A 23,338-nucleotide genomic window follows, 5' to 3' on the forward strand; every position below is an offset into this window, starting at 1 on the left:
AGGCTTTGCCACCACAGCCTTGCAGGGCATCCTAGCCAGCCCACAGTCTTCTTGTCTGCCTCTACCCTTTTCTTCAGCTTTGGGAATGAACCCAAATGTGATGACTACAACAGTGAAACACGAAGAACATAGTGCAGTTGTGTACACTTGCCATAAATGTAGATGTTCGAGTGTATTCACTGTTGCAGTCCTGATTTCCCTCCCTCCATCCCCCTTATCTCTCTTTCTGTCTTCCTATCTCCTTACAGGTATTTTTTGGTATTTACTTTCTGCTGGTGGTGGTCTTCTACCATAACCTAGCTCCCTATTTGGGGGGCTCCTGACAGGGCAAGAAAAACTGATGTAATGGCGTCGGCTGCTTGATTTTATACCACTGATGACCTGACGTCAGTACTGGAGCGACCGCAACCGACGCAGAAATACTAAGCCTCTGGTATTTGGGCCGACTGAGGGGTACCCATGGCAGGAATACCCTAATGTGATGACTGCAGCAGTGAATACACTCGAACATCTGCATTTATGATAAGTGTACACAATTGTACTTTTCCTGCTAGATGCAGTGGAGATAAAAAGTGTACACACCCCTGTTAAAATGTCAGTTTTTTGTGATATACAAAATGAAACCACAATAAATAATTTCAAAACTTTTCCAACCTCTAATGTGACCTATAACCTGTACAATTCAATTGAAAAACAAACAAATCTGTTAGGGGAAAAATATAAAAAAAATAAAAAACGTACTGTAAGCTGGTTGCATAACTGTGCACACCCTTAAACTAATACTTTGTTGAAGCACCTTTTGACTTAATTACAGCATTTAGTTTTCTTAGGTAGGAGTCTATCAGCATGGCACATCTTGTTTGGCAATATTTGCTAACTCTTCCTTGCAAAAGTGCTCCAAATGTGTGAGATTGTGAGGGCATCTTTTGTGTACAGCCTTCTTCAGTTCACCCCACAGATTTACTATTGGCTTTAGGGCTGGGCTGTGGCCGGGCCATTCCAAAACTTTAATTTTCTTCTTGGGAAGCCATTCTTTTGTTGATTTGGATGTATGCTTGGAGTCATTGTCATGTAGAAAGGTGAAATTCCTCTTCATCTTCAGCTTTCTAGCAGACACCCGAAGGTTTTGGGCCGAAAGTGACTGGTATTTGGAACAGTTCATAATTCCCTCCACCTTGAATAAAGCCCCAGTTCCAACTGAAGAAAAGCAACCCCAAAGCATGGTACTGCCACTACCATGCTTCACTGTGGGGGATGATGTTCTTTTGGTGATGCAAAGTGTTGTTTTTGCACTAAACATACCTTTTGGAATTGTGGCCACAAAGTTAAGACTTGGTCTCATCAGACCGTAACACATTTGCCCACATGCTTTTGGGAGACTTGATGTATTGTTTTGCAAATTTTAGTTGGGCCTGGATGTTTTTCTGTGTAAGAAATGGCTTCCGCCTTGCAACCCTACCCCATAGTCCAAACATGTGGAGAATATGGGAGATTGATGTCACATGCAGTACACAACCAGTACTTGCCAGAAATTCCTGCAGCTCCTTTAGTGTTGCTGTAGGTCTCTTGGCAGCCTCCTTGACCAGTTTTCATCTTTGTCTTTTCATCAGTTTTGGAGAGACATGCAGTTCTTTGCAACATAACTGTTGTCCCATATTTTCTCCACTTTTTGATGACTGTCCTCAACTGTGTTCCATGGTATATCCAATGCTGTGGAAATTTTGTTTGTACACTTCTCCTGACTGATACCTTTCAACAATGAGATTTCCTTTGATGCATTTTAAGCTCTCTGCGAACCATGGCTTTTGTTGTAGCAGGCAGCTGAGTAAATGTCAGGAAAATCCTACTAGGACAGCTGAACTTTATTCGGGGTTAATCAGAGTCTCTTTAATTGATGGCAGGTGTGTACCCAAGAAGACTGAATGTTGTAGTAATCAAAAGGTACTTTAACAAAGTATTAGTTTAAGGGTGTGCACATGTATGCACCCAGCTTATTGTACATTTTTTTATTTTTTATATTTTTTCCCCTAACAGATTTGTACAGGTTATAAGGTCACATTAAAGGTGGGAAAAGTTTTGAAATGAATGTACTGTGGTCTCATTTTTTATATCACAAAAACCTGGCATTTTAACAGGGGTGTGTACACTTTTTATAACCACTGTAAGTGAACAAATTGTTTATATATTTATCCTTCGGTATCTGTATAAAGTAAACCCTCCCTTGTACTACACTCAGCTTACTGTAATTTAGATTTATTACCATTGTTGGTATTCTGCTCTCCACTTTGCCTTTACCCTTGTGGTAGTTTCTTCTTTACCATTGTTGGTAATTTTCATCCTGTCTTTTTCTTTCTATTTAAAAGAAAAAAAAGCACTTCTTAGCTTTATTCTGCCTTGTTTCTTTTAAGATGGCTGAAAAAACGTCTGGCTTTAAAAAATGTAAGGAGTGTGGGCATAGGATCTCTCTGTCTTATGCTCTTGACTCCTGTGTGTATTGCTTACGCCTGGCACACTTAAAAGTATCATGCGATAGTTGTAAAGCTTTCAATTCGAGAGCATTGGTTAATTGGAAAAACAAACTTATTGTGTATGATTTACTACCTGTGACTTTCGCAGGATCATTATCTGGAGCTCAAACCTCCAAATTTGAGAAAACAGAGCCCAGAAAGCAGCCGTCAGACCCTTGTGCATCCTCCAGTCTGTCTTCTGATCCTACCATGGAGCTAACCCGTAAAGTTTCAAAGCAGTCAGATCCAAAGACTAAATCTTCTGATCCATCTGCATTGGATGCTCAGTCTGTTTCATAGGATCAGATACCTTTGGATCTGAAACCACTCCCTCGCACCCGGTGTGCATCCTCTCTTGACCCTGTCCCTTGTAGACTGTGATCAGACTAGAGAGATGCCACCATTCTAGGTCCCGTTCAGTGACCTCCTCTTCCTGTTCTTACAGGAGCCTGAAAGAAGCAGATGTGGACAGAATGATGAGGAGTTTCTCTCGGGACAACCTTTGGCTTTGGAGCCCTTTGATCCAAGTCTTTCAGGACCATCTGTATTAGATTGGAAGATCATTGTATCTTCTGCTCCAATACATTCTCTGAGTGCACCAGCACCGAGTGTGTCGGTGACAGATGACTCTCGCAGTTGTAGTGTTGTTGTTAGATCTGAGGTCTTATAGTAGACTCTAAAGTTGTTGGAGCCATTTCTTCACCTCGGAGCCTTGGCATTGGACAGCTCAGCTCTGACTTTTGTCTTGGGTGGGCTGCCTTCAGGTCAGAGGGAGCATGTCTTCTTGGTGCCATCGGCATCCTTCTCCCTCGAGTGCTCTGCTGTTGAGGCAGTAGAGTGTGTGTTCTCTGCTTCTGGAGGATGGGATAATTCCCCCCTCCTCAGTTCTTTTTTCTGGATCCCATATGTGTTTGTGCTTTGAGACTGCCTAGGATCATAGGAGATTACTAGGCTAATGGCTCTGGGGCCCTTACAAGCCTAGCCAAGAGTTTATCCCCAGAAAAGAAACCGCAATCAGCACCTGTCACCACTGTCAATGAGGGACACAGGTGGAACCCCTGGGACAACTTTGTGGTTGCCCATCCACTCATTAAGGTTGCGCTTGGAGGGTCAGTGACGTACTTTGCTTTAGGTGTATGGGGAGTCTATTCCAGAGACAGGGCAGCCTTTGGAAGACAAGCCTGTCTCTCCAGCAGGTTTTGTTAATGTCACATATTAGATTTAAGCCTTTTGATCTGGTACTACACGAGGAGTTAGACTTACGGATATGGAGGATCTCTAGTAAAGCAGGGTCTGAGATTGCCTTGTAAGTGAGACCCAGGTCACCTTTGAGCAGTCTGTATGATACAGAGTAGAATGATAGTGATTTGAACAGGTGTTGGAGGCCATGGATTCTCTTTGTAAGGTATTTCTGTGGCCTTTCGAGTTCGTGCAGGTGTTTGGAGAGGTACATACCAAATGGAGCGTTGTACTCAATTATTGGCTTAATGAGGCAGGAGTACAGAAAGGTAGTAACCTCCTTTTTTTCTGGATACAATTCCTTTACTTATGAGATGAACCAAGTAAAAGGCTTTTCTGACCACTGCCGCTACATGATGGTCAAATGTGAGATTGTTGTCAACTTGTGTACCCAGATCTCTCACCACAGGTTGTGTGCTTGGGGGTTGCTGGTAATGTGGTAATCAGCAAGGGTTGTCTTTTTGCCAAATGGTATGAGAATACATTTTTTTGCATTTAACTTAAGGCCATGACTTTGGCAACAGTCATTTGTTGCTGTTAGACCCTCTTGAAGTATGTTAACATCATTTGGGGAGTCAGTGACAGCACCCAACTTACAGTCATCCACAAACTTGGTCAGCCTCAGGCCTTTTGTCTTTGCCCAGACCTCTAAGAAGTAGGTGCCAAACAATGGGGATCCCATGACAGATCCCTGCTATCAGAGGTAGTGACACCTATTTTGGCCTTCTGTGCCCCATCAGTGAGCCAGTTGGTCACCCACCTGATGAGATAGGGATTTGCACCAAGTTCTTTTAGCTTTTCAATGATGCCCAAGTGGGGGATTGTGTCAAAGGCTTTGTGTACTGACCTTCCCTCATCCAGTGCCTTGGTGACCATCTCAAAAAAGTCAATCAGGTTCAACAGGCAAGATCTGCCCTTGACGAATCCGAAATGGGTGGGGTCAAGTGCCTGGAGATTGTCTATGTCCTTGTTTATGAGGTCCATAATAATATGCTCCATGGCCTTACAGATCAGACTTGTAAAGCTAATGGGGCGATAGTTACCAGGGTCAGTAGTGGCACCACCTTTGTGCAAAGGGATGACAATGGCAGTTCTTCACTCTGCTGGAATGAAGCCTGTACTTAGGCTATGGTTGAATAGGGTGCTCAATGGCGTGGCTAGTTCTTGATGCAGATGTTGCAGAATACAGCCTGGGATACTATCAGGTCCCATGGAAGTTGTGTTCTTTGGCTTGGATAGGGCCTTTAACACTTGATATATGGAGATGTAAGGTGCGGGGCAAATATCAGGGATGTCGAAAGGGCCTTTGTGGGGGGACAGGGGGTTGAAGTTTGCACTGACCCTATCTGCTAACAGGTTGGCTAAGTCAGCAGGATTGGTGTAAGTTGGCACCGTTAAGAACTAATTTGGAACAAACCTGGGCTTTGCCATGGAGGTTTCTGACGTAACTGAAAAAGGCTTTGTGGTTAGCCTTTGTTTTGGAGGCTAGTTTCGATTCATAATTGGCTTTGGATGTTTTCACTTGTGACCTGATTTGCTTGTTGAGGCTAAGCAGGGAGTTTTTTCAAATGGGAATTTGTGGGGGTGGGAGGATGGCATAATGGTTACGGTGTTTACCTTACAGACACAAGGTGCAGGGTTTGATTCTCAAATGGGGTAATTGGCTAGACTTAAACTGACCCACAAGGGCATTTAGCCTAGTACTAACCTATGAACCTATTAACCTTTTTACCCTTGGACAACAGTTTCTTCCTTTTGTTGTAAAGCCTGTTTAACACTGTACTCCACTGGGACAGCCAGCCCAAAGTCTCCAGGCTACTGAGCAGAGTATACTTGTATCTTCCGATACTTCTGCAGAACATCCCCCCATGAAGTCTTCATAAGAGAAAGTTCAAGAGGAGGTACTTAGACTCTTCTCAAGAGTTGGTCACAGAGCATACCGATTTTGATGAGGGGGAAGAGTCCCCAAGATCATCAATTGATGACATCTCCTTGGAGACATCCTGGAGACCCTCAAGGAAAGAGGTGGTTGATCTACTAATAACCCTTCCCAAGAGGACTCAGTATTTCTGGAAGCCTTTTGGTCTGGCTTGTCTACCTCCTGGGTGACTCTGCCTGCCAGTGAGCTCATTGATTTGATCTCTGGGTGGGTGAGGAAGGAATCCGGCGCTGTTGAGCTGATCCCCAAGAGACCAGACAGGATCCTGGCACCACCGAAAGGAAAATAGTTTTGGAGCAAAGGAGTGCCAGTAGATGCCATGGTCGCAGTGGCAGCTATAAAGAGAGAACTTATGGAACAGAGTTTGTCTGTCCATCACCCAACACGGAGTCCAGGGCATTGGACAGATTTGGGAAATGTGTATATGCTTCTGCAACTGTTCCACTCGGGTAGCTGAATTATTTGGTGCACTTCATCAGACTTCAGAGACTTTATTTAAAGAACTTTCCAAATCCCTCTCTGGAACCAGTACATGTGAGGCACAGAGCTCTATTGCCTCACAGTTGGCTACCCTACAGTCTGTCACAGATTCCTCCATGAGCTCATTTCACATGCAGCTGAAGGTACCTCAAGGGTGGCAGGTTCAGACATTTCCATTAGGAGACATGCCTGGATCCTCCTATGTGAATTCATGGAAGCCTTCAAGTCCTGTTTCGTCAGTGTACTCTTCGACATTATTTCTTTGTTTGGCCATAAAGTTAAAGATACACTCTCTAGTTGTAAGCAAGAAGGTAAGACCCTGTCTGCAGTGGACGTACGTTTTTCGACTTCTCAAAGATCCATCTCTAGGAATCAATGAGGTGGTCAGAAAATGTAGTTCAGAAAGTCCCAGGGTCCTTTCCATGATCCATGTGGAGATAGTTCCCCCAGGGGTAGAGAGAGGAACCTAAAGGAAGACACCGCCCACATGGCAGACGAGGCCAGAAGAACCAGGGGTCCAGAGATTCCTTCTCTGAAGGACCCTACCAGTGCTCCTGAAAGGTAGTCAGGGGTCATCTATCCCTGCACCAAATAGCCTGGCTAGACATTACAAAATATCATGGGTGCAGAGGATTATTTCCAGAGGTTATGTAATTCCCTTTTCCCTACTTCCTCCTTCAACAGTAAACAAAATTCCTGATTTTCCACCCAGTCAGAGGAAGGCAGCAACTCTAGAAATAAAAAGGCTGCTAGAAAAAGAGTCATCCAAGAGGTCACCAAGACCAGATAAAGTCCGGAACTCACTCAAGATTCTTTTTAGTGCCAAAGAAAACAGGGGACTGGAGACCAGTTTTGGGTCTCAACAGTCTGAACAAATCAGTTCAGTGTGCAACGTTCTGGATGGTAATGTTTCAGTCCATCTTTTCTTTCCTCCACAAGGAAGATTGGATGTGCTCAGCACATCTTCAGGATGCTTGCTATCACATAAAAATGAACAGGTTATCCAGGAGAAACCTATGCTTTTGGCTGTGAGCAAGTCAATACCAGTTCAGAGCACTGCCCTTTGGTCTTACCACAACTCCCTGGATGTTCAGCAAATGCATGGCAGTAGTAGCAGCTCACTTAGGACTGCTAGGATTCCGGGTGTTTCCGTACTTGGATGACTGGCTCATAACTGCTTCAACCAGGCATCTTCTGACAAAAGCACGAGAGCTATGTACTTCAGATTTGCTGTCTTCTAGGAATTACCATCAGTCACAACAAATCTCAGCTAGAACCATCTAAGACATTAGAGTTCGTAGGGGTCTTGTTCAATACAGTATCAGTGACAGCCTTGCTTCCCTTAAAAAGGGTACAAGCTGTTTGATTTCAGAATTCCTCTGTATCAGCTCAGTTGATGCTACAAGCCTTGGGATTAATGTCTGCAGTGATAGTTCTAGTTCCACTAGCAAAGTACGATATGAGAATTCTTCAGTGGATCTTAGTAATTCATTGGTCCATTCTACACCAACCTATATCCACCAAGATCAGAATAACTCGGGCATGCAAATAGTACCTCTCATGGTGAATTCAATCAGATCAGGTATTACAAGTCCATTCATTCATTCTTCCTCAGCCCAAAGCCATAGTGACCATGGATGCATCCCAAATTGGGTGGGGGGGCTCTTCTTGGGAAAAACAGTTTAAGGCACTTGGTCCCCTAAAGAGTCCAACATGTACATATCAGTGTCCTGGAAATGAGAACAGTACTCCTAGTGTTGTAGGCCTTTCAATACTCTCTCCCTTCCGGGACCATTACGATTCAGGTGGATAATATCTCAGTGATATGGTACATCAACAAACAAGGAGAAACCAGATCTTACCCCTTGTGTTAAAAAGTTCTGAGAGTGTGGCAATGGGTGATCTCATCCAATTGATTTCTGATAGCAACACACATTCTGGGAAAATCCAGTGTGATAGCAGACAAACTGAGCAGGTCCATTGTATTATATCATGAATGGTCTCTCAACATGAGACTTGCAGAAAAGATATTCTGTCATTGGGGACATCCTTCTTGCAACCTCTTTGCATCTCTCCTCAACAAGTGCAGCAGGTCCTTTGCCCTGATTCCCCTCATTATGGGAATCACCAAGGGACGCATTCCTCCACCGTTGGCCCTCCTGCATCATCTATGCTTATCCCCCAATCCATCTTATCCCCATGTTTCTCCAGAAATCATTTTGTTTGAAGAGCAAAGCTATCATTATTGCCCCCCTATTAGCCACATCAGATTTGATTCCCGTTTGTTTGGGTTTATGTAGTTCAGCCTCCATGAATTCTGGACCCAAATCCAGACCTTCTGTCTCACCCAACAGACATGATTCATCCGGATGTTTTAGACCACACGGTTTCTCCACTTCCATTGATAGCCAGACAATCCAGGTTCTCCTCCCTTGTCTGTCACATTCTTTTATCTTCCCATAAACCTTCCACCAGGAAAATTTACAGAAGTAAATGGCAGTGATTTGTTTTTTGGACACAACAAAAAGTTATTGACCCTTTTTCTGCACCATTATGTGAAGTTGGCTACAATTTTTAACGAAGGGGCTAGTTCCTCGACTGTTAAAATAAAATTAGTCGCCATTTTTAACTTTCATGTAGGAGTTAACAATTTCACATTGACAACTTCAAAACTTTGTAAGGCCTTTATAAGGGGTACCCTTCTTCTGAGACCACATTTTAAAGATCCAACTCTGCCATAAGATTTGAATGTAGTTTTACAAGTTTTGACTCATTCTTCTTTTAAACTGTTAGCAAAACGCGAACTAATTTTTTTTACCTGGAAAACTATCTTTTTGGTAGCTATAACTTCTGCTTGAAGAGTCTCTGAACTTTAAGCCTCGTCTTTTAACTCTTCTTACTTAATATTTCGTAGAGATAGGGTAGCACTACGAACTAACCCTTACTTTCTTCCTGAGTGGTATCAGAATCCAGCAACAATTAGTCTATTAATCTTCCCGTTTTCTTTCCAGATTTCATGAATGAAGGATATGTTACCTTTGTTGGGTGTTGACAGACAGTTATGTTTCTATTTTCGTAGAACAAAAGATTTGAGAAAAACAGATAAGTTGTTTCTTTTGTGGATTCAAAATTGCTCAAGACAGTTGTGAAAGTTACTTTAGTCAAATGGTTAATTGATTGCATCTCCTTTTTCTGTAACAAATTGGGTTTGTCTTTGCTAAACCTTTAAGAGACCATTCAACCAGGTCCATGGCAACTTCATTAGTATTTGTATCCATATTTTCCATGGATGATGTCTGTGCAGCTGCAGCTTGGGCTAATCCTCATACCTTTATTACTCATTATAAATTGAATCTGGTCTCCAAGGGAAGAGCAGCCTTCGGATCAACAGTGCTCAGAAATATCCTTCCTTAGAGGCCTCCCGGGATTCAGGTAGCTGGGGACTTTGTCCCGGTTGTTGAGGAATGAATGAAAATTAGTCGACAACATCAAATAAAGAATTTATGTGCTCACCATAACTTTCCATATGTGTTGGCCATTTTCATTCTTCGTCAACTCTCTGCCCTCCAGCCCCCCCCCGTCGTTTGATTTGTGACTTCTGGAAGAAGAAGTTAATAATGGAACCAATGTTCCTGCCTTTGAGCTCTCATCCTAGTGTTGCTTGTAATGTTTAATGAGGATATAAGGCTAGCAAACAAAATCTGAGGTATGGTAGGGGACTAGAGCATTGTAGATAAGGGAGGAGCTTGAAAGTTTCCAGTATCCATGAGCTGTAAAAAGAGGCTGAGTCAGATCTGAAACTAATTGTTGAGGAGGATTGAAAATGGACAACAAAAATGGAACATTGCGGTGACTACATAACTTTTTTTTACACAAGTGTATTTTGGTCATTGATTCACAGCTGAATGTAATTAGCCATAGGTGACTCACAGCCATAAATACTTTTGTTCTGAAATGTGCTGTTCGTTCTTCTTGTTTCCATCAGATTGGAGCCCATTGGCTACTCTTTGTTTGCTCTCCATTTCTGAGCTACTGAATTGAGAAAGTTAGACAGTGAAGTTATCTCAATAACTGTTTATGAGGTGCATTGTAACTGTGGATACCTCGTGAGCAACTTTGTCATCAGTTCCTTCTATGAGATTGCAAAGATTCTGTATGCTCTAAGTCCTAATATAGTGATAAATTGATTATCAGTAAAGTATTTTGAAGATTTTCTTGAAAATAGTATTTGGTCAAAACACTGGGCATTTTGTATTTGCTGTGTTTGTGCGTGTCATCTGATTGGTGATACTGCCAGTTTTAAAACTTGAGTACAGTGAGCATGATCTAATATTGTGTCATCCCAGAGTTGCTCTCTTTGCAGTTTACTGCATTTTGTATTTGTCCTTTTCTGTAGTAATTTGAAGAAGACTGAAGAACTGAAAAGGAAACTGGAAGATCAGCTAAACTCTGTTGGTCAGAAAGTTGCAGAACTAAAGGAAAAGTAAGTGTATTTAACTTGTTGTCTCTTCTTCATGGAGCTTTATTTTAGAAAGCTGGTTTAAACTGTATTTGTGTCTGTATTTACTGTCTAACAGGTTCCAGACTAGAACAACAGAAGCTGCCAAACTTGAAGCGGAACTTTCTAAAGCTCAGGAAACCATTGAAGCTGCAGAGAAGTTGATTAGCCAGCTTGATGGGGAGCACAAGAGATGGAATGCACAGGTGTGGGAGAATTGTCATTTATAAACATTTTGTTTAAATATTTTATGATTCATAAATCCAGCAAACTCTGCTGACCACACTTGTTAATAACAAATCCCATTTGGTTAATAATTTTTTTCTTGATCATAGGAAGTTACTATGCTAATGGCCCTAGGGTCCTTACAAGCCTAGCCAAGTTATGCCCTTGTTTTCACGATCAGCACCTATTGCCACTGTCCAAGAGAGACACAGGTGGAACCCCCAGAGTGAATTTATGGTTACCCATCCAGTCATCCAGATTGCACTTGGAGGACCAAATTGATGCTGTGCTTGACATGAATTGGGAGTCTGTTCCACAGATGCAGTAACCTCTGGGAGACAAACCTGTCCCTCCAGCGGGTTCTACTAATGTTATATACTAAGCTAAGATCTTCAGAGCGAGTAATCCGTTAGCCATGGATATGCAGCATTTCCAATAAAGCAGAATCAGAGGTTGCCTTATATGCAAGGCAGAGACCGCCTTTGAGTAATTTGTATGAAACAGAGTAAAGTGATATTGATTTCAGCCTATCCACATAGGACAGATGATGAATACCTTGAATTCTTGAGAGGAACTTTTGTGGTCTCTCCAGTTGCTGCAGGTGCCTAGAAAGGTACATACCAAAAGGGGCGTTGTATTTATTGGCCTGATGAGGGAAGAGTACAGTTTTTTCTGGAGGCAGTGCCATTCCTTATGAGATAAGCAATATAGAATGTTTTTTTACCACTGTGGAGACATGGTGATCAAAGGTAAGGTTGCTGTTAACGTGTGTGCCCAGGTCTCTCACCACAGAGTGTATACTTAGAGTGTTACTGTTGATGTGCTAGTTAGCAGAAACATTGCTCTTACTGAAAGCAATGATGATACATTTTTTGCATTGAGTTTAAGGCCTTGACTTTGGCACCAATCATTTGTTTGTGCAAGACCCTCTTGTAAGATGTTGACATCGTTTGGGGATTCTCTAACCACTCCCAGTTTGCAATCGTCAGCAAACTTTGTCAGCCACAGACCTTTAGTTTTTGCTTGTACTTTAGAAAAATAGATTCTGAACAGTAGAGGTCCCAGGACTGATCCCTGTGGAACATCACTGGTTGCGGTTCCTCTGTTGGAGGTGGATTCCCCTATTTTGACTGTGTGGGTTCTATAGGTAAGCCATTTAGCAACCCACCTACCAGTATAAGGGTTGATTCCTAGCTGGGTGAGTTTGTCAATAATGTCTGTGTGGGGAATAGTGTCAAAAGCCTTGACCAAGTTCAAGTAGGCTGTATGCACAGTTTTCCCATCATCCAGGGCTCTGGTGACTGTCTCGAAGAAGTCCACCAGGTTTAACAAGCATGAATCTCCGTCTGACAAATCCAAACTGAGTCAGGTCAAATGTTTGGAGATTACCTGTTTCTTTGTTGATAAGGTCTATGATGATTTGCTCCATGATCTTGCAGATGAGGCTAGTCAGGCTAATATGGCCTATAGTTTACAGGGTCAGTGGAAGCACCACCCTTGTAAAGGGGATAACTGTGGGCATTTTCCATTCAGCTGGGGCAAAGCTGGTGCTTATAACATGACTGAAAAAGTGTTCCCCATGGTGTTGCTAATTCTTGTTGGAGCCCATGTACGATGCAGCCTGGGATGTTATCAGGTCAAAGAGATGTTGTGTTTTTGGCCTTAGAAAGGACATTTATGACACTCTCTGTAAAGATGCAAGGTGGGGGACAGGTGGAAGGAATGTCATGGGGTATGTATGGTGTGGACAGGGGAGAAATGTTTTCTCAGAACCTGTCTGCTAACAGGTTTGCTATGTCCACAGTCTCAGTGTATGTGGTACCATTGACTACCAGTTTGGCGCAAATCTGGGTCTCACCTTTTAGGCTGCAGATGTAACTAAAAAACGCCTTATGGTTGTCCTTAGTTGAGGACGCTAATTTAGATTTGCAGTTTTCTTTGGGGGACTTCACAATAAGTCTTATTTGGTTGTTTAAGCTGAGAAGGGAGTGTTTCCAGTTTAGGAACTCACTCCCTCTTACTTTTGGACAACAATTTCTTCCTCTTATTGTAAACTCTGTTAATGGCAGTTGTCCACCAAGCAGGCTTGCTGTTCCTTGAAGAGCTTGTTTTGGTCCTATCTGGTATGACTATGTCAATGCAGTTATACAGGTGTTTGTAAAAAAGCATTGGTGTAGGACTCTGCATAGTTGCCAGTTGTATCTGTGGGGGGAGGTGCAGTGAAGCTATTTATACCATCCCTTATCAATCATAAGAAGTTACTAGGCTAATGGCCCTAGGGCCCTTGTAAGCCTAGCCAAGTTCTACTCTTATTTCCACGGTCAGCACCTATTGCCCCCTGTCCAGTAGGGGCACAGATGGGACACCTGTAGTGAATTTATGGTTTCCCATCCAGTCGTCCAGATTGCATTTGAAGATGGCCAATGAATTGCTCTGTTTGACATGAAGTGGGAGTCTGTTCCAAAGGTGTTGTAACCTCTGGGAGACAAATCTGTCTCTCCTGCAGGTCACTTACCAGGTTGAGGTCTTTAGAGTGAGTAAACCATGTACCGTTTGACATGTGAATATGCAGCATTTCCAATAAAGCAGGGTTAGAGATTGCCTTATATGCAAGTCAGAGATGACCTCTGAATAGTCTGTATGAAACAGAATAAAGTGACAGTGATTTCAGACGATACACACAGGGCATATGCTGAAGTCCTTGAATTTTCCTTGTGAGGAACCTTTGTGGTCTTTCCAATTGCTGTATTTGCTTGAAAAGGTACATACCAAAAGGAGCGATATACTCAATTATTGGCCTGATGAGGGAAGAGTATAGGGAGGTTATAACTTTTTATATGGAGGCATTGACCTTACTTATGAGATAAGAAATATAGAATGCCCTTCTGACCACTGTGGAGACATGGTGATCAAAGGTAAGGTTGATGTCAACCATACCTCTCAACCTGGAAACATCAAAAATCAGGGCAAAGGCCCATGAAAAACAGGCACAAATCTGTACGTTGATTAACATAACATTTGCATACATAATTACGTAACCCCACGCACTCCAGTGGAATTGTGGGATACCAACTTTCAAATGCAAACTGAAGAACAGACAACCAAAATATAGCCCCAGAGCCCCCCCCCTGCAGCCATTCCAGTGTCCCATTACCTGGCTTTTTTGCCACATTTACCATAAACACTAATGTGCACACTGCTTTACTTCTACAATGATTATTTGGATTTTATTTTACATTCTATAGCACAAACACTAAGACATCTGGTAAACAAAAGCAATACAGTCACACAATGAATAGACTTCGCATTAAAACTTCTCTGCCCTTGAAACTCACATTCATTGAAACAGCATTGAAACCTACATCCAAAGAAAATGCATCTGACCAGTGGTGGATAAAGATTATCTTTGGGCTGTTTTCAAATCATAGGCCCCTTGCACACGAGACAAGAAACATGCATGTGTTCTTTGATACTGAGTTTATTAAATTATATTCCTTATTTCTTTGTAGAATTCAGCGAGCACACTTGTTAGACTTAGAGCGCATTTTAAATTTATTGTTTGTTTCATTGCTTACTGGAAAAATGTTCAAAATGCATGAACCAATAATGACAAAGCTACCCAATTCAGAACATTTCCATCATAAAAGTCTACTCAAACTTTTACAGTCCACCAGTATCAGTAAATATGCACAAGTAAAAATTTCTGATACATTCAAGCATGCCTGACAGTGCCAAAAGACAATTCCTGTGGGGGTAGGAAACATTAGCTATTGGTTTAGTAGTATCTTTAGATTATCAGGGTGGCAGAGTAGGAGAACAGGAAGTCTAGAGGGAAAGGAAATCCTTATCTGCTGTCAAATTCTGAGCTTCAAATAATTTATTTTGCTTTTTCCCTTTTAAGTTCCTTGGTGTAAGTGTTACCATGCAATGCTACAACCTTATGCACTATGCAGCAGGAAGTAAAGAAAGTGCTGGCAAGTACTGATGTTTGAATCTATTAACAGCCAAGTGCATAAAATGATCTATGCTAGCAACATATCACAAAGGGACGGCAGCTTCTGTAACATAAAAGTCTTTTTGCAACAAGTTTGCCAGTGCAGAATAACGTAACAGTCGTACATATTATAGAGTTAGAGTGTACTAGGGTAAATGGCATTTAACATTCAAATGCAGGAGTGGAAATCTAATTCAGCATTCAAATGTTCAAATCTGGGATGCAAAACTCAGTTAAAAATCTAATTCAGCATTCAAATGTTCAAATCTGGGATGCAAAACCAAGTTAAAATTTTCCGCTAGCAGACTGTACATCTATACAATGTGTGTGTATAAAATAAGACACTTGGGGCCTCTGTGATATAGTAACACCCACTGGCTTCTGAATAAAGATCACCCCTTTACAAAGTATTAGCATTACCTTGTATACACACCCATTTATATTGTATAACGTCCCTATAATACTTAGTAATCTGTAACATACTGCAATTGTCTGTTCTAACGGAATGTTTAGTAGACTGTCCTGTGCATAGTCTACATCTTATATGCTATTTATATGACAGAACTTTGTAAATATAATTTCTAACTATAGCATTAACAAGAGCAATACACAGAAAGAGACATTTCTTTAGACCTGACCACAGTCATGTGGAAGTTTGTTTAAATGATTCAGAAAGCAAAACTGTTAATTGTTATACATTATTTTGAATTATGTAAGTGCTATTAGGCAAGGATTACTCTGAGACTTCAACACGTACTCTGAGTAAATGACAGAACAAGTGAAATGCTCACTCCGGATAGTAGAATAACAATCTTGTCTGATGAAGTTCCTTGTAAAAGATTATCTCGGGACGAAAGTGCTTACGAGTGTTACCTAAATAAATTGTTGTTCTAATATCCTGAGTGAGCGTTTCACTTGTTCTGTAGTTTTGGGCTTTTTCTCTATTAGTAAATCTCAGATATGTACAACAGGAATTCCAGCATGCAAGATTGCATAATTAACATTGTATGAGTCTGTGGCCATAAAATATGTTATGACATCAGTTTTGCCAATAATTATTACTGTCTTCCGGATTAAACAGTAATAACAAAACATCATCAGTCATTATATTCATGGCAGGATTACAAGTTGGACACTCATATACATGCACACTGGTACTTTAAATGAATAAAACAATATAGATCCGGGAATTGTGAGCAACAACTAGTAATGCATAAATGCACAGACCTGAGATGTCTGAAATTAAATACTGCACAGAGCTACACACATTCTCACTCACACCCTCTTAAGAGAAATAATCTGCAGCAGTACCTCTCAGCAAAACGGCATGGCAGTCCCCAAGTATTCACTCAGCAGATATAAGTATTAAATCTGCCCGACGAATACTCCAAATTCAAAGAGAGCACGGCATTTGGAAGCAGCATTTAAACAGAGGCACGGCATTAAATGAAAACAGCATGGCTTAAAATCCTACCCAGAGTCCGAATGAAACGAGTATTCAAACAGTCAACTCCATATTCAAACAGATGTGTACGAAACAAATCACGCACGTCTGAGCTTAGTTCCGACAGGCTGAAGGAGCTTACGTCATCGTGCCCGAGATGACGTCCGCTCCAACAGCATGGAATCTAAAACATAGCTTAAAAAAATCGGAAATGAAGGGGTGCCACTCGGGAATCATGGCACCCCTTCATTGGGACCCCAAAACTCGGTAAAAAACGAGTAATTCGGGACGATTGGGAGGTCTGCTGTCAACCTGTGTTCCCAGGTCTCTCATGACAGAGTGCATGCTTAGGGTGTTGCTATTGATATGGTAGTTAGCAGGAACATTGCTCTTACTGAAAGGGATGATGATGCATTTTTCTGCATTGAGTTTAAGGCCATGACTTTGACACCAATCATTTTTTTGTGTAAGACCCTCGTGTAGGATGTTGACATCGTTTGGAGATTCTGTGACTTCTTCCAGTCTGCAGTCATCGGCAAGCTTTGTCAGCCACAGATTTTTAGTTGTTGCTTGTACTTCAGAGAAATAGATTCCAAAAAGTAGAGGACCCAGGACTGATCCTTGTGGAACACCAGGTCTGCTGTTGGAGGTGGATTCCCCCATTTTGACTATATGGGTTCTATCAGTGAGCCAGTTAGTGACCCATCTAATGATATAAGGGTTGATACCTAGCTGGGTAAGTTTGTCAATGGTGCCTGAGTGGGGGATACTGTCAAAAACCTTGGCTAAGTCTAGGTAAGCTGTATGCACAGATTTCCCCTTGTCCATAGTCATGGTGACTGTCTCGAAGAAGTCCACCAGATTTAACAGGCACGATCTCCCCTTGACAAATCCAAACTGAGTAGGGTCAAGTGTTTGGATATTACCTATATCTTTGCTGATAAGGTCCATGATGATTCGCTCCATGGCCTTGCAGATAAGGCTAGTCAGGCTAATAGGTCTGTAGTTCTTGGGATCAGTGGAAGCACCACCTTTGTGCAAGGAGATAACGGTGGCCATTTTCCAAGCAGCCGGGAAAAAGCCAGTGCTTATACTGTGATAGAAAAGAGTACCCGATGGTGTTGCTAATTCTTGTTGGAGCCTATGTAGGATGCAGCATGGGATGTTATCAGGTCCTATAGATGCTGTGTTTTTGACCTTAGGGTGTTTATGACCTGCTCTTTAGAGATACAAGGTAAGGGACAGATGGTGGGGATGTTATGGAGTATGTGTGGCGAGGACAGGGCAGTGAAGTTATCACAGAACCTGTCGGCTAACAGGTTAGCTATGTGCACAGGCTCAGTATATGTCGTATCAGTAACTACCAGTTCGGCACAAATCTGGGCCTTTCCTTTTAGGTTATGGATGTAAGTAAAGAACGCCCTATGGTTGTCCTTAGTGGAGGAAGCTTATTTGGATTTGTAGTTTGCTTTGGAGGACTTCAAAAGTAGTCTTATTTGCTTGTTTAAGTTGAGGGAGGGAGTGTTTCCAGTTTAGGGCTCATTCCCTCTTACTCTTAGACAGCAATTTCATCCTCTTATTGTAAAGCCTGTTAAGGGCAGTTATCCACCAGGCAGGTTTGCTGTTCCTTGAGGAGCTCATTTTGGTCCTATCAGGTATGACTGAGTCATTGCAATTATACAGGTGTTTATATAAAACATTGGTACAGAACTCTGCATAGCTGCCAGTTCCATCTGAGGGGGAGGTGCAGTGAAGTTATTTATACCATTCCGTAAGAAGTGATATTCTGCTTTGGAGCTGTTTTTTTTTTTTTTTTTTAGTTTAGTTGCTGCTGGGGGGTCAGGTGTGGCAGTTACTTCGAATGAGACTGATTTCTGGTTAGCTGTCACCAGGGAAGACCTCACAGTGAGGGTGCTACAATGGACCCCCATTTTGGTGAGCAGCAGATCCAGGATGTTGGCACACCTTGTGGGGCTGTCGACCAGCTGGTCCAAGGCATTGGAGTTAATAGAGTCAAGGGACCTTTGGGCTAGTGAGTTTGAGCATGAGTAATTTACCCAGTCAATGGATGGGTAGTTAAAGTTGCCCAAAACCATGGTGTTTGGATGTATCTTGATAGACTCAAGTAGATCCACACAGGCTGAGTGGGTACCGTAATTCATGGAGGGGGTCCTGTAGCTGGCAGTCGCTTGAATAGGTGTCTTACCGACAGTTAATTGCACCTGAAGTATCTCCAGGGAGTCATACTGTTTAACTAATCTGGAAGTTTATTTATTTTTAATGAATATTGATACACAGCTTCCTTTAGTTTTCATGCCTTCACTTTGTCGTCTGAACATGTGGAAGAAGGTGTAACCGTGTATGGCTGGGGTGCTCTCCACAGCCATGCACCAGGTCTCCATGACTGCACAAATGTCTTTGTCTTCCAAGGTGATGACTGTTTCCAGTATGTGCAGTTTCATGTGAAATAAATAACCCAGTCATACACTGGTGCTTGACACATTTTTAGTTTTGGCACAAGGAAGTAGATGGATTAAGTATTTTTTTGAGTTTTTATTCCCCTTTCTCACCATCAGAAAATTAACCAGTAATGAGAAATGAAGAACATTTAACTAAGACTGAAGCATTAGGTAGTCTGTCAGTTTATCCTACTGCATCCTGTATACTGCATTGCATTTTATTTCATTGTTTAGCGGTGGTTTGAGTAGATGTTTCTAACAAGGTATCTGCATTTAGTGCTCCCCACATCATGAAATCCATTTAGGATTGACTTGCTAGTTAACAGAACTTGATCTTCACTGATGATTACTGATAAACCTTCCCTTATAGTAAATAGTTTAGTTCTCATTGTCAGTGACTCAGCAGACTGACCACACAGCATCCACAAAGCGTACCCTGCCAAGGCATTTGATACCATACCACATGCAAATATATTAAACAAATTGAATGAATCCCAGATTGACATGTAAGTGGTTAGGTGCAAAAAAATTAATTGGAAGCAAACACTTGTGAAATATTAGCCATTACCAGACTTGGAATCCAAATATGGGAAACACAACCTAATATGGATAGAATTTCTGACATGCTATGAAAAAAGTATGGGTAATGAAAGTTGTGATGACTGGATAGAAAATTATTAGTTACCCGGAAGTTTGTAGAACATGACTACTCCAAGGTACCTTGCTGCATGGTCTGGAAGGAAGAAGCATTACCTAGATCACAGATGACCATGGTTGATTAGCAGCCCCAACAGTGGAGGAGAAGGGTATAGAAGAGAAAGTAGTGAAGAGATGGTGCCCGCTCACCTCTCTCAGGGAGGGTGGGGAGGCTGCACATGCTCAGGGCCTCACATGTGGACAGGATCTTCCTTAGTGGAGAGACAAGGGAGTACAACCTGCTGGGCCTTGTGGCTTTTGATGGAAATATGCTCTTGCAGAAGTGGAGGGATGGCCTAATGCATTCGACTCATTGCATAAATGCCTTTGGGTGGTTTACCTATGCATGTACAGGAGAAGTCTGAGTGATGTTCCCCTCTTGTCATCCCAGTGAAGAGGAATGAATGGACCATTTGGCAGAAAGAGTGTGGATGATCAGCAGGTTGGGGGACGGGGGTTGAGACAAACAAAAAGGAACATAAGTTCATCTTTATATCTGTGCTGAAGTAGCCTAAGCTATATGGGACATCTTTCCAAGGATCAGATTAGCCAGCCAGTTTTGACATATTTAGGGCGCTTTTCATATACCTAAGCAACTGTATAGCTCAAAGAAAGCAGTATAAAATCAGTGCCTAGGGCGCTAAAGTTTCAGAACTTTTTGTTACCGTCAATGCGTGCTTTTCCTAGTGAAATACAGGTGATTGACGATTGGCTAATGCTTCACCAGTGCTGGGCAGATAAGTACCGTGTTGGAAATAACTTCCACATCATCATTTTTGTGGAGAAAAGTTTTTCTTTTCTGTTAAAAAGTTTGACAAGATGTTAGAACTGGTATTTTTAGTGGTTGTTACTAAGAATTTTACCTCAGATCTTATATATTTTCTGTCATGGTTCCTTGTGGAAAATGCCTTTCAAATATTTAATTTTTGTTTACTTTTTTGTTTAAGCTTGTGCTTAGCAACTAGGACTTGTGGTTTTGAGGGTTGTCATAAAATTTTTTTACCTTAAAGCTTATTTTTCCAGTTAGGGTATTTAACCAATTATCCTAAGCTCTGGTACCTCCTTTTTAGTTACCTTTTTCAGTACACAGGCAGTCTTGGGTCCCAGTGCAGATTCCCTTATTATTGATTATTTTTGTGAAGAAGAGCATTACTTTTTATTTGAGCAGCGCTGTTAGGGATTGGGGTTTCTATGTTTGCTGGTTGCAGTAAAACATTTTTCATAAGAGCTTAACTTTTCTATCAAGATTTGTAAGGCTGACTCTTCAAAGCTCAGCTAACCTGTTCTCAGACACCTTTTGCTGCAAGGACATGGACCTGGGTCCCATTAACTAGATTGTTTCCTGTCCAAGCTGAAAAAAGAAGAATATTGTCTAGAAGGTTTCTGTCTTGGCTTTATCTACCCCATAGTAGCTGCCATTGATGGGTGAATCTGTTGTGGCCAGCCATTGTTCTTCGTATTGCTCATCACATTCTCTCAGTCCTTCTGGTGCTGCTCCTCACAAAACCACGAAGTACCAGGAAGCACATCTTCTGTGGCTGTTTAGCTGCTGCTGTTGGGTAAAGAAGAAACACTCTTGCCTGCATCAGCAAAGAGACTGTATTATGCTCCTTTGCTAAGCCAAAATGAGAAGATTCATTTTCAGAAAATGGACCATTATTCTAGCTACTGAATGTCAGGGGTAGGGGTCTCCCAGAAAAAGGAAACCTAAGGTTAGATATTTCCCTTCTTCTAAAGCAGATAACAAAGATTGGCAGGGCTTTGCTAAATGACTGTTTAAAGCCTTCCAGTCTTTACATGTTGAATCTTGAAATTTAAAAAGGAAAAGATTTTCGTCACTCTCATATACTGATACCCAGTCTGACTTAGGCCGTGTTGCTCAAATTCACACTCCATAGAATGGGGTAATTGACTTGGATGAGTTATTCTTCAGATTCCCCCTCCTGAAGAGTTACTTTTTTTCTGATACTTTTGCTAGAATGAAGGGTTTGTTTCATTGGGAACAAAAACAAATACCAGAATCCCAGCAAAGATATTCTGATTTTTACAGATGGATTTTCTTCAACCTATAGCTGTTCCTCCTATGTTGCCAGCCTTACAGAATATTATCTTTGCAACCAGTAATTTTCCTGACAGTCCACCATCTACTGCCAGAAAGTCTGATAAATTATATAAGGCTCTCCAATCTCACAAATCCCCCCCCCCAATTCTAAGTCAGATCCTGCATCTATTTCTCTGTCAAAATCAGCTTTCGCCAAACTTCTTATGGCAGCTAACCCTGTTTGTTCTGCCAGGTTGGGAGAAGCCAGTGATATGTCTGGGAAGAAAGTTTATATTTCTTCCTCTTTAGCCTTCAGAATAGTGAATTGTTAGGCTTGTGTCTAAGTTTCTGCTGGCTTCTTTTAACAATATGCAAAAGTCAATATGCAACCTCCCTTCTTCTGAGACTAAGGCTTCCTTGAGTAGGTTCATAGGTAGGTACTAGGCTATTGGCCCAAGGGCCTGCGTAAGCCTAGCCAACAAGGTTCTCTGGTTTACGCCACCCAAGAAAGTTATTTTCCTGTGCCACTGTCGAGCAGGGACACAGAAGTGATCCCCGGGGTGTATTTCCTATTTCTCATCCACTCATCAAGATTTTTCTTGAAGAGTGCTAATGAAGAGCTTTGCTTGACATAGATGGGTAGCCTATTCCAGAGTATGGGAAGTCTCTGGGACAGGAATCTATCCCTCCAGCATGTCCTGTTTATTGCGGTGACAAGGTTTAGGTCCCTAGAGCGTGTAGCTTGGAGGGATTGGGATTTCTTTAGGTATAGCATGTCCAGTAGCTCTGGGTTTGACATAGCTTTACATGTTAGGCTTTGTTTGTAGCTTTATATGTTATATGTTAGAATTTATTGATATTCTGCGTCTCAAGCAACTAAACATTTTCTAAAACATGCTTATGACACTACTGAAGCTGTTTCTAGAGCAGCTACCACTAGGTCAGTGATGAAAAGATTTGCTTGGCTAGATTTTCAGAATTTACCAGAGGATGTCAAAGCCAAGGCCCTGAATATTCGATTAGATTAACAGGTGTTATCTGGCCCTTCATCTGCTCCGGTCCTTAAAAGGTTTAATAAAAGGGAAAAATTAATTCAGGGGGTTACCCAGATTTTTCAACTCTACTATCAAAATATAATAGAAATTTACATCCAGTTTAAGCGCCTTTATCAGGGAACAGAATAAGGATTCAAAGCAAGGCACAAGCAAATAGAATTTCAAAAAGCAGTGGTGGGAATGTTCAAAGAAGAATGGGGTGATAAAAAAGCAAAAAGGAGTGTCCTCCCAAAACAAATAGAAATCTAAGAACATAGAATGACTGTGTATGCCTTTTCATGTGCTTTCCTTTTTCCCACCCTGGCCATTCATTAAACCTTTCCCAAAGGCTAGGTCGTCACTTTCCTCTGTGACACAAGAAGATTTCTGATACATGTGTTTTGAGAATCCTTTAAAAAGTCTACATCTTACAGTGGTATTTCTATCCTCTCTTTTAAGAGATTCTGCTTCATCCATCCAGTCAAACCTCTCTGTTTCTTGCTATCCTAGAACATATGCGCAGTGGTGCAGCGGTAGCATTGCCACCTCACAGCAAGAGGTTCTCCTGTTCGATTCTTGGCTGGAGTGCCTTCTGTGTGGAGTCTGCATGTCCTCCCTGCTTTCGTGTGGATTTTCTCCGGGTGCTCCAGTTTCCTCCCATGTCACAAAGGACATGTGTCTGGAGTGTTTCTCCCCAGGCCTCTGCTGAAAATTGACTTCATTCCAAGTTGGACTTTCTGGTAAACAAATGTTAAATAAACCTTCCCTTACCTATTAGCTTT

General features: G+C 41.8%; 1 protein-coding gene across 2 annotated transcripts in view; it reads left to right on the forward strand.

The window, feature by feature from the left end:
* Positions 1-23,338, forward strand: part of DYNC2H1 (dynein cytoplasmic 2 heavy chain 1) — a 6,555,988-nt gene that overhangs the window by 4,241,102 nt on the left and 2,291,548 nt on the right. For both annotated transcript variants that reach the window (XM_044072582.1, XM_044072581.1), the window contains 2 exons: positions 10,562-10,648; positions 10,743-10,869. In XM_044072582.1, the coding sequence (XP_043928517.1) occupies positions 10,562-10,648; positions 10,743-10,869 (214 nt within the window). The remainder of the gene's footprint in view (positions 1-10,561; positions 10,649-10,742; positions 10,870-23,338) is intronic.

The sequence above is a fragment of the Protopterus annectens genome, chromosome 5.part0, assembly GCF_019279795.1.
Source record: "Protopterus annectens isolate FY-2018-M chromosome 5.part0, PAN1.0, whole genome shotgun sequence".
In the NCBI taxonomy this organism is placed as follows: Eukaryota; Metazoa; Chordata; order Ceratodontiformes; family Protopteridae; genus Protopterus; species Protopterus annectens.